This window comes from Phacochoerus africanus, chromosome 16, assembly GCF_016906955.1.
Source record: "Phacochoerus africanus isolate WHEZ1 chromosome 16, ROS_Pafr_v1, whole genome shotgun sequence".
Classification (NCBI taxonomy): domain Eukaryota; kingdom Metazoa; phylum Chordata; class Mammalia; order Artiodactyla; family Suidae; genus Phacochoerus; species Phacochoerus africanus.
Window position 1 is genome coordinate 25,595,331 of NC_062559.1, and position 12,439 is coordinate 25,607,769.

The 12,439-nt window shown below is 38.6% G+C and overlaps 1 protein-coding gene across 4 annotated transcripts in view; it reads right to left on the reverse strand.

The window, feature by feature from the left end:
* Positions 1-9,326: 9,326 nt before the first annotated feature.
* Positions 9,327-12,439, reverse strand: part of CPED1 (cadherin like and PC-esterase domain containing 1) — a 281,780-nt gene continuing 278,667 nt past the window's right edge. For all 4 annotated transcript variants that reach the window (XM_047763880.1, XM_047763881.1, XM_047763879.1 and 1 more), the window contains one exon: positions 9,327-11,473. In XM_047763880.1, coding sequence (XP_047619836.1) covers positions 11,252-11,473 — 222 coding nt within the window. In that variant the 3' untranslated portion in view covers positions 9,327-11,251. The remainder of the gene's footprint in view (positions 11,474-12,439) is intronic.

The following is a 12,439-nucleotide window of genomic DNA, read 5'->3' on the forward strand; positions in this document are numbered from 1 at the left end:
TTGGGGGTTTGTTGGTTGGTTTGTTTTAGTATGACCAGCCTCACACTGGAAATCTAACATAATCCTCACTGAAATATCTTGGTAACTTAAAGGGTGAGGTTTCTACACTGGGAACACTTGGGTTAAAATAAAGGACAACTTTTATTACTGGGAAATGCAAGATATGCAATTAGCAACTGAGTTGCTGTGGTTAGGTTTATTCTGGAAACAAGAAAACACTCATGATTCTGAAGACTAAGCTAAGAAAGGCTTCGTCCTTTTCCAAAGGCAGTTTCCAAAGTACCACTAATCAGATTAGTTAGTATAAAATAAGACATTTTCCTTTTGTGACAACAATTAGCCTTTCTCTGATTAAGAGCATCTTTGTATTTCGTCAGCATTTCAGTTACCTAATGGCTGTAAAACCAAACACACATCTGGATAATTGAAAATGTTAGCTTTCAGCTGGAGGCTATGACCCATTGTTGCCTGTGGCAAGGTCTCCACTTGCTGAAGTTGTGGTTAAATCCTAGACCCTTTTGGCTAACTGTTGATCATGACACCAAATGACATCTGCTACCATTTCTTAAGGTTTCTAAACTACCTCTTTCTTTCTTTCTTTCTCCCCTTAATTCCTCTTGCTCCCATTCTTTCCCTTCCCTTATTCTTGTGTTCTCTTGCTTTCTCTTTTTAGTTTTCTTTCCTTCATTACTTCCTAATGGCCAAATCTGGCTTGCTTTCCTAACTGATGTGCTAGCCAAAAAATAAAAAATAAAAAGCCAAAAAAAGGATTTTCTGGGATCACAAGAATTGGTGGTTTAAGTATTTGAATCCTGCCCCCTTGCCCTACCACCTCCCTCCGCCCCCGGAAAACTTTTGCCAGCAGTCATCTTTCAGCATAACATAGAAATAAACACTGCAAAGTCGAGCACACTGTATTTGGGTTAACAGTTATGCTTCGTATTTGCATGGTAGGGGCAGAAGGATAGACGTTTTTATAGTTTGCCCACAGGTCACTAAACTGCCTTTCTTCTCTGGAGGCCAGAGACAATAGGCTTATTTAGTCAAATTTTTAAAATCCGTTGAAGTCCTTTAAAACATGGAATTTCACCATGATGTTCTTTGGTGGTGCCTCGTTTACCAGTGACCATTCACGACATAGAAGCTTGATGAACATTTGTTCTCATATAAGTGATCTGTAAGAGCTTGTTCAGAAGCTCTAGACAGCGAGGACCATTGTCCTTATACACTGGACCATGTAACTCATTTTCTCTCTGAGAAATGCACCAGCACGGAGGAGCCAAAAGCATTGATAAAAGGCTTAGGACACTCAGCCCTCCAGAGCAGCCACCTCGATCCTTGCAATCTTTGAGATAGTCGGCATGACAGCCAGATTGTAGGATTGATATTCAAATCTTCTAAGCAATAAAGGATGGACATAAACAGTCAAGCAGATAAGTGATGGTCTCCAAGTTGACAATGCTTTATATCTCTGGCAACTGTGTAAGTGGCCTGCTTTTAGGTGCGTTGGGCTCTTGCTTAACAGTGCAACGCAAGCCAAGCACAATCTTTTGTTGCTTTGGGGAGTGGTGGAAGCCAGCAACTGAAGAGGTAGAAGAGGAAGAAATGTAGTTCCAGTTGGGTCTTCTGACTAAACTGTGTTGATAAAATGCAAAACAATAGTAGGTAATGGGAGTCACTCTGAAATTTTCACCTCTTCCTGTTAATAATGTGAATTCCTTCAGTAGTTCCTCAGAGATGCTATATTCCAAGCCCATTGCTCAATGCTAAATGACTTTGAATTCCTGCTTTTAGAAGTGAACTTGGCACATGGCATGGCACTTGAGCACAGTGACCCACTGGCAGCCAATGCCCCTTGCTTCTCAGGTTCTCTTTTCTCTCAGAGGAAGCTTTGCAATAGGGTTTCCTTCAAATTATGCCCCAATTCCTCGTATTTACTCAATGCATTAAATTTAGTGAGCTACCGGGAGAAAAGCAATGTGATTAAATTCACTCATACTTGAAATGTCTAGCAGCCCCAACCTTCCAAGAATATTAGCGTCTTAAGGGAGCCTGAAGGTTAATGTAAGTGATTTCACTAATTAAAAGGATTTCAAACTGAAGAATCTAGTAAAATAAAGAATCGTGGACACAGTGGGGAGCCATCTGGTAAGAAAGCAAGGAAACTTTCCTGTTGACCCAAATTCTAGTCACAATGCTGTGCGAAAGTAAGAGTATCATTCTTTACACTGCCCAAATTCATATTTAAAAGGCACGTGTAATGCCGCTTGCAAAATTAAATTGCTGAAGAATATATCTGCCACCTAATTTTAGGAAAAAATACGCAGGCAAATCTTTTAGTTAATCCACTGTTGTAAAAAATTATGGAATTGATGAGAGCAAAAGAGACAGGTACCTATTTGAAACTCACCAGAAACAGATGTCTACCTATGCTTTTCAGTGAAAATGTGATCCCTCTACCCGTGGTGCTTTCAATTCCATAATTAAATTCACTTGCATTGTTAATGTACTGTTGACATTAACTTGTATCTCATATACACAAGACTGGGAATACACATATGTTAACTTGAAACAGCTGTTTGCAAAATTACTACAATATGGCCAATACTTCTTTTAACCATTATATCCTTCCATTCAAACTTGATTTGCATCTGTAAGCACTTATTATGTATAAAATTAAAGGAAGATTTATGATATAAAAATGATACATTTTGATGCTACATTAATATTGCCTTTGACAATAGCACAGTAGAGAAAGAAAGTTAATAGGAATCGTTCTGCAGATCAGAAGCCATGGCCCCTGGGATGCATGCTGGAAGGGCAGAGCCTGGGTGGACATCGTCCCACACACTCCATGGGCAGGTTAGCAGATGACTCTGGGGCCATCTCTACGGCCTCTCTCTTGTCTCCTCTGTTTTGGGATTGGCAGAATCTTTCAGATACGTGACGTGATGCTCTCCTATTCCTCCAACAACTCCATTTCTAGATAGCTGAAACTCCAGCTGACTTTGTCCTTTCTTAAAACTTCAGTGCACTTGTGAAGGCTTGAGGCATAGGGCCTAATGTTTCAAGGAACCTGGGCATGACTTCACCAAACCCTTTCCAGTTTTGATTGAGGGCAGGGCAGAAAGAGCAACTGCAGAGATGAGCAGAGAGGGGGTACAGGGAAGAGGATGCCAGAGCACCTCAGACCTGCATGGACTGCATGCCTCACGGCCAGCATCTGGTGTCAACAGCAGCCCAAGTGCCCCGCAGCTTCCCCAAAGCCCAGGTGGGCAACTTCCATATGTGGTTTTCACCCACCCCACCTGCCTCTTCAGTGTCCCACCTCAGTCCCAGGGGCCCCCCGGGAACAAGCAAGCAATTAACACTTGCTAGAGAGGGTTTCAGGAAGCAAGAACACTATTTCTAACATATTGCTCCGTCAAAGCCTTGTAGAGGAATTCTCTTTCAAACACAATTTCTAACTCCAGAAACTGCCGGAGTTGATGAGTGCATGTATTTTTTCATATGGTAAAAGTTCATTGGATGTCTTTTCTATGTGAGGCAATTTATTTCTAAACTGAGAATGCAGAGATTAAAACACTAAGTGAAAGAAGCCAGCTTCAAAAGACCACATTTTTGTATGACTCCATTTATGGGAAATATTCAGGGCACGTTAGTCTATAGAAACAGAAAGCAGAGCAGTGGTTGCCTAAGGTAGGGGGGTGGAGGTGGGGAAGGGTGGAGAGTGACTTCTCTATTTCTTTTGGGGGGAGGTGCCAAAAATGTTCTAAAGTTATATTATGGCAATGGTTGGAAACGTGCAAATGGACTGAAAGACAATGAATTTTCGACATGAATGAATTTTAGGGTATGTAAAGTGTACATCAATAAAACAGTGAAACATAAATAAATAAGCACAACCAAACAAACAAATCACTCAGTCCTTTCTGCATGGAGTTGACATTCCAGTGGGTCCTAATTATTAAGCAGACAAAGAAAGATAAAGATTGGGGTGGGAATGGGAAAACAAAGAGTGCTGAGGAAGTTCAAAGAAAGGCCCCTTTGACCAGTATTTGGGTAATCAGAGAAAGATTCCTAGAGGTACTTGCATCAAAGCCGAGAGGCAGTGGACAGAGAAAGGAACAGGAGAGAATGATATACACTGAGCTCCAACTCTGTGTTAGGTGCTGTGTGGTAGAAACTTGAGTAAAAGTCAATCCCAGGCCTCAAGGAGCTCAGGTTGGGGGTGTATAAATAGGGGATTAGAGAGAATTATTATATCGTGCGGTAGTACAACTACAGAGGCGGACACAAGGACAGCTGAGGTGACAAATAGGGGAAATTATTCCAGTCGGGGAGATGGAGGCTGAGTAGAAATTCGACTTGGGGAGGCAGTTCCATTTTAGCCTAATGAGCTGTACAACTGAGATCCCGCCAAGTGCTTTCCATGCACCGGCGCCCTCACCACCGCTCACAGGATTCAATTAAGCCGACTTCTCACCCCTCGTCCACGTCAGCCTTGGCCAGTGGGAAAGCCCTGTGAGATCAGAACCACTCAAAAAGCTGTGAGGTGGAGAGGAGGGTGGAGGGAGAGAGGCAGCACCCAGCCAGGCATCCCCACAAAGAGTCATTCCCTCGGGGAGCCCTAGGGATCCGTGTTTATTGTCAGCTGGGCACCCAGGAGCCTGGTCCTCTTTCTGTTCTCCTCTTTCAGGACCATCCTAACGGAGTCCAGCCATTTCCAGCATCTTCTCATTCTGATGGTTTCTGGCAGCTCAATGGCTTGTCACCTCTCTAGAGAAGCATCTCCCAGACACCTCCCCTCACACCCCCTCCCAGCTCTGCTTGGCAGAGGCCGCCAACCACATTCCCCACTTGTCCAGACGAGCACCTGGCTGAACCCCAGAGATGGAGAACCTGTTATTCTAAAGGTTTTACACAGGGCTATAAATCAAAAATAAGAGGAATGTTTTAAAGAAATGAATGCAATGGACATGAGATTATTTGATTCCTTTCTATTATCTATTTTATTTTGTGTATATGTGTATGCACACAAAGACAGGTATATTATACCCATACGTGTGTATTTGTATTTTTTTTTTCAGTACGAGCTTTTGTTTAAAATAACCCAGAATTCCCATTGCTGAATCCTCATGTTTGACACACACTCTGCCCAGACACAAACCAGAGAAAGCTTGGTTTTGGCCGCCTCGTTTGTGCTTTCATGTCTGCAGAGGCAGCATGACAAGTCAGCACTCAGTGGTGAAGGGCAGGCATTTATTTTCACTGTAATTGATAACAGTTTATGGAAGAGGATGCCCAGGGAGGCTTCCATTGGAAAAGAAATTGACTTCCAGCAACTAGGTACTTCAAAGACAAATGGTGACCCCATGAAAGAAAAGCACCACTTAGGCCAATCACCCACTTGAAATGGCCCACTCTCTGGGAAATTGAAATCTGAGATACACTGTCTGTATCAGCGTCATCTCAGAATCCATACATAATTCATGGAAGATATCAATTTATTTACAAGGTAAGAGGCCAAGAGAGTTCCGGCTGTTTACCAATAACATGGCCCTGGAAACTCCATCCTATTGAAATGATTCCTGTTCTTGGCAGGGATAGCTTGTGCTCTGGTTGTATCCACACCCTTTTAAAAGCATGCCATTGATTTTGCATAACTAATGTGAACACTGAAATGGGGACTCTTTAGAGACAAGTATGAACAGAGACCAGGTTTTCCCCGGGAGGTATGCACATGTGGTGGAAACTGGTGAACCCAAATCTGTGTCATTTGATGACTAACCTCATTTTAGGCTACAAAGGCATTGTTTCAATTTCCCCCTGTGGGATTCTTAATTCAGACCAAATTTTATCTTATGAGTAGAAGAAGTAGCTGCAAATAATTTCATGCCCTGCCAATGACATAGGCACCGATTTTTAACAAAAGGCCCATAAACTCTTTTTATGATACTGTAAAACTGGAGAGCTCATGCCCATTAAAACATACGCTTCGTGTTACATGTAATTAGGCAAGGAAGAGAAAGTAAAAATGTATGTTTTAAAATATATCTTGTATTACCTATTAAATGCATGCGGAAAAGACTGCACACGTTCCATTGCAAGGGCAAAGGTAAGGACAAGCAGTGGTGTGAATGATCCCAGGTGTGGAAAAAAAAAAAATCAAGAGATTAGCCATCGGATGGCTATTTCAAGTTCTCGAGAGGATTATTTTATATTGGTGGTTGGCAATCACTTTCTGTTTTTCCTGATTGTAAATAAGAAGGTTTCATTACGGGCACATTCAGCTGTTATTTATTTAATCTAAGTTACAATTTTTGGTTCAATAAAGATCGAAAATTATTATTTGTTTTTTCCTCGGGAATCCCTCCAAAGTGACTTGGACTTTGAGATTTGAAGAGACATCTAGGGTCTGTCAAAGGCAGCTGGAGAAAGTGCTCATAATTTTTCATCCATCCCGAAGGCCGCTGCTGTAGCCCCACTTTCTAGCCTGTTCTGATGGTGATGGGCCTAATGGGTTAACCTAAGCCACACTGGCTTCAGTGTTGGCATTTTGTTCCATCCTCTCACCTCCATGTATTTACTACAAAGGATATCAAGAGCCCTGAATCCCAAACCTTCAGCTATTAATGTAAGAAGATCTACAGAGGACTGGACAACCTCTTATATCTAAGTGGGGATTAGTGGATATAGGACTAGGCATATCTCGCAACATAGGCTTATTTTAATGTTCTTAAAAAATTTTTGTCTAATGTTCAAATTCATAATTTAAAAGCATATGAATTATAGACAAATAAAATATTAAATTACAGACAAATAAAATATGAAATTATAGACGAAATAAAATAAAAATGTTGCCCTTGATGCCGTATACTGAGATTTTAATCTAAAGATTTTGAAGAGATTTTATTATTTAAAAAAAATGAGAGTACAATTGAACAAAACATATAAATTAATCACATACCACTACCATTAAATGATTTAGCCTAGCACTAAAAGCTTCATCAAATTGATGTATTTCACCAGCCGACCATAACATAAAAAAATCACTACAAAGTTGAGAATCAGTTGAATACATCTTATGCTCATATCACCATGTTATTTCTGAATTCTGACGTACCTATAATCAATTGTAATTACCTTGCCTTTTTAAAAAAAACAAACTAAACTTTTAATGATTTTTATAGGAATGACTTTTCCATGTAAGAAAGATAATAATATGATGCCGCCCATAAATTTCCTAAGAAAATAACTTGGTTAGATATATTAACTCTAGTCTAAAATGAAGTTTCTTCCCCAGATATATGACACAAAGAGTTGGAAAAAAAGACTTTTAAAAAAACTAAGTGAAAATAGTTCTTTGCAGAGAGTGCTATGGACTTGGGAGAAAATGCCAGTCAGCATAAATCAAATTCTAAACCTAATCCATCTAAACATAATGAACCTATAGGCATCCTTTTACGGTGTTTTCTTTAAAAGTGGCTGCTTTCATTTTATTCTCACTATTAGTTGGGTTTAAGTCATTTTCTTTATTTACATGGCAGGTAGACTTGCAACTAGTCAATACTACTCGTAAGTTTTAAGAATTAATATTTTGATTGTGTATTGAGTGTGTTAAAGCATAATGGTCTACCGTTTAATGGAGCTATAAAACAAACTCTTTATATTTCAACAAACAGAAAGAAAGCAAATGGAGCATGATTTTAGGAGGGACTGCACGGTCCGAATCAGTTAGAAAAAAATGAGTTCTCCAGCCTACAAGTGACTGAACCATAAAAGAAATATGGAAGTTGATAATAGCAGTTACCGTAGCAGTAAAAACATGATAAAAGGCTCTTTGACAGTATGAAATCTTGGAAGCTGTGCCAAATACAAAATCTAGTTTGTAGGGACTGTTAGTGTCCTGCTGTCTTTAGTGGGGCTTTGGGGTTTCCGACAACTTCTGGTTCATCTCCTTAAGTTGAAGTGATCTATCAAAATGTCTTAGTTTCCAAGAGCAATCAAAATATGTGGATATGTGTTTTGTTTTGTTTTTTTTTAAAGTACAGCAGTATTGGCAAAGACTCCTTGATCCAGTCAAAGGGGTACATTCTGCTGTAGCATAGTATCATTTTGTACTTGGATATGTGTTTTTGAAGTTATCAGCCCATATAAGCTTACTCAAAGTTATGTTTGCTCATTTGAAATACAATAATCCTCGCCACTAATTTTGATGACACTTTGACTTTCTTTTTATGAGATGAAAATTCACAGAGAAAAATTTTGGATACTGATGATTCTTTCAGTATTTGCTCAAATTAAGGAGACCATAAGATAATATTTAATAAGATCCTAACCCTGAGCATCTCCCTAAGCTCTTACTTATTACTGCTTTAGACACTCCTCTTTGCCCCCTTCCAGCAGTGCCAAAGCATTAGGGCTTTGAAATAACTTTTATTGAATTACATAATTTTTTACCAGTTTCTGTCTTTCTTCTTGGAATCCTTTAGTGAAATGGAGCTAAAAGAAGACATTACAGCTGCAGAACAGCATTAGTCCCTCTCATAAACTTTACCAGAACTATTTCCATTGCAAAAATCAGTGATTATTTTTCCCCAACACTTTCTAAGTGGGAATTGTTCTGTAGAGAAGACTGCAGCACGGAGGCAATTACATGAAGAAGATTAAATGATCCAAGTGTAAAGCCGATGGTGAATATTCTTTTGCATATGCCCCTGCGGGATACTCTGCCTAGTTGGATGGCTGGCAAATAGTGTACTGTGCCTTTAAATGCACACACATGCGCACAGTCAACAGTGATGCTTGGAAATGCTTATTCAATTATTCTTGACTTTTAATATGATAAGTGTTTTCTCTAGTTTAGTTTAGTTTAGATTGGATCCTGATCAATTCTTACCAAAAAGAATTCACTTCCTTTAACTTCTACTTCTAAAAATATGTTAAAATGCTTACTCTGTCTTTTCTCACTCAAGTTATGAACTTGTCAAGCACACACAAATACACGTGCACACACGTACACACACATCGATTTCCTCAAGGTAACTAAAATGTAGTTTTTTCCAATGGAGTCACTAAAATGATCCCTAGCATTGCAGTGCCTTCTGTTATAACTAAAACTCATCCCTGCACTGTGCTCAAACATTTTGGTCATTGTACAGCAGGGAGATCATTTGATCAAAATATAGAGAATATCAGGATTGGAAAGAAGTATATGGTTATTTCACTAAACCACACTGGATGATATCTTGCCAAGGGGTCACTGTTTATATGGTCAGACCGCCAGTAGAAAGGAAAATAAAACACACTCTCTGAACACAGACTATTACTAGTAAGACATTTATTAATAGCATTACTACAATTGTTTCTAAAATCCATTATTATTTCAATGGCGAAGAAGTAAATGCCAGGCTAGCCTCAGTCAGAAAGGCACTGCAGTTCGGTTGACAGGAACTCATAAGAAACATCCACTGACTGTAATTCTGTTACAGAGTATGTAATACATTAAAACATGATGGAGAAGCTATACGAATTGGAGAAGCAATGGTTTTTATCATTAAATAATCACTGAACACCCAAGAATGATGCTTGCATATCGCTGAAGATATTAGACAAGTCATTTATTTAAAAAGTTAATTCTGTACCATTCTTTTAAAAAATTTACCATGTCAGATACAGATATGTATTGTTTATATCAAGTGATATTTGTGCTTAGATATAATTTAAGACCATTAAATATAAATTCATGTTTACTTTCATATAAAAATATGTATAAAAATAGAGTATTTAGACGAGGTGGATATTCCTACTAAGGAACTTTTCAATCAAAATAGTTTTATTTCTTTGTATGGTGATGAAATTGAGGTTGAGGTATTTGTACATTTAGTAATTTCAGCCAAGTATGGAATTAACCTTCCCAGCTTTTTTTTTTTCCCCAAAAGAAAAATGATCCTTTAAAAGCCATTGTAACTGTGAGATGTCCTCTCACAACAAAGCATTTGTACAATGGAGAAATTTACCTTTTTGAACTTAAAACATAGAAGAGAAAGTTCTCAATACTAGGATTAGATATGTTTTACATGTATGCCACAGTTATTAAAAAAATTTATGTCTATGCTAAATTTGGATTAGATACATTTGCTCAGGAAAATTAAAATAGTTTCTAGTAACATAGTAGTATTTGTGGACACAGACAAATGCTTTATGGAAATAAATGCCTATGTACTTGCAAATGCTTAATCCTTTGCAAAATATTTACATAAAATATAATTGCAATCTTAAATTATACAGGGCTCTAACAGCAAACAAAAGGTTTCTCAGGTAATATCATCAATGAAACATGATAAAGTAACCCATGAGGAACCATATTTAGTTTCTCACTTTAAAATTACATATTTAATTAACTTAGTCTGCAGTTACCCATCCAAGTTCTTGGACAGGCTAGGAGGGAATGTTTATGAAAAATACAAAGAGTGCAAAATTAAATATATTGGTGTTTGAAATGTAAAATAGCACATTTTTTTTTTCGGCCATACCCACAGCATGTGGAAGTTCCCAGACCAGGGATCTAACCCGTGCCAGGGCAGCAACCCAAGCCGCTACAACGAAAACTCCAGATTCCCAATCCACTGTACTTTCTCTCTCTCTCTTAGAATCCCTTAAAATTCCATGGAAGAGCATTCTCGCTCTTTTCCCTTCAGTCATAGGATTTTTAAAGTATAGGAAGAAGCAGTTTTCATAAGCATTAGATTCACAAGGTCTAAACCCTCATCAAGGCCACGTTTTCTCCTGGCAAAGGGCACAAGCACAGTCTCTGCTTACAGGTGGAATGTGAATTGCTTTTTCCCCTTTTCAATATTAAGGTTCCGATAAAGATAACCCAAGACTCAAGAGCATTATCTTCTTTTTTCTGCATTTCGAATGTCTATATTCCTCTTATCACAATGTAATACCTGACCCACGGTGGTTTTAGTTTATGATTATACTCAGGTCACTTTTTTCTAGCTCTGTCCTTCATCTTGAAACCAGCTGATTTCCAAGTGCACATTCTGACTTGCTAAAGCTCTAGGAAAAAAAAAAGTGGCGTGACTTTTTTAAGCTAAGTGTGCCTCGGTGTTCATATGTGTGCCGATGTGCCTGAGCGTGGCTGGTGGAACCAGAATACACAAGATGCACGGGATTTGGCTTCTAGACCATCGTCCAGGTGAGTGGCTTGTCTCCAATCCCAGGCTCAGTCCTTCCACAGAGTCTATGCAGTTCTTCCACTGGCACATATCCTGCTGAGAAGGATTTCAGAGCAAACCTGATTAACCGGACCTCTGACATGATAGGGTGATTGGAAATTTGTTACAGAGTCTTGTTGGCGTTGTTGTAGTCTGCTTTGATTGCTGAAATATTTTCCCACAATGTGATTTCTTGATCGTTTTATTTTAATAAAGTGATATTCTTTGGATAACTTTGATTTCACTACCTGCAAATAAAGAGCAAACAAAAAATAATAATCGGGCAAAATCAAGGACCTTTGAGTCCTGCATAGAGCAGAATAACTACCTCACAAATCTGAACAGCATCGCTATCACACAGATGTTGCTCAAAGGGCATGAATATGATTGACGTGACTGAGAACCAATGTAATCGATTTTTCAAAAAGGACCAAGGTTGACATTAGAATTTCTGCCACTTTTCTTTTGCTCCTTGTGAATTACTTTTATTTTTTTAATTTTTTTCCTTTTTAAAATTACTCAAATGAATTTATCACATCTGTAGTTGTATAATGATCATAACAATCCAATTTCACAGGATTTCCATCCCATAACCCAAGCACTTCAGGGTAACTATGTCTAAAGCAACTAAAGAGTTGTCTCACATGGTTTTTCTACCACACTGCTCTGTGTGTGTGTGTATGTGTGTGTGTGTGTGTGTGTTTAGGCCAGATGTTACCACAAAGAGAGGCGCTGACTTGCCTTTGCTGAGTCATCAGTTCAAACACGGTATGCTAAACCTGTCATGGCATCCTTTTAGAGAATGATAACTAAAACTATTTTCAAAGAAAAGAGAAAATATTTTTGCATTGCACATCCATAAGCTGACACTGTTACAGTTAGTGGTTTCATTTCTCTGGGCGCTTCATAAGTTACAGAATCTGGAGGAACAGCTTATGCTCTATTAAACTAATAATTTTATAAATGTCTGTACCTATGCAGATGTGTTTTTATCTTAAAATCGTTTAGAACATTTACAAAGCATAAAAGAGTATGTGTAGAAAGCTTTCTTCCCATCTCTGTGCCCCACCTCTGGTCACTCAATTCCCTCCCCAGGGCCAACATGTATTACAGTTTCTTTGGGATTCTTTTCACAGATATTTTATGAATATCAAAACACACACATACAAATGAAGAGGCCATAGTTATTGTCTATCTGTACAGCATATAACAAG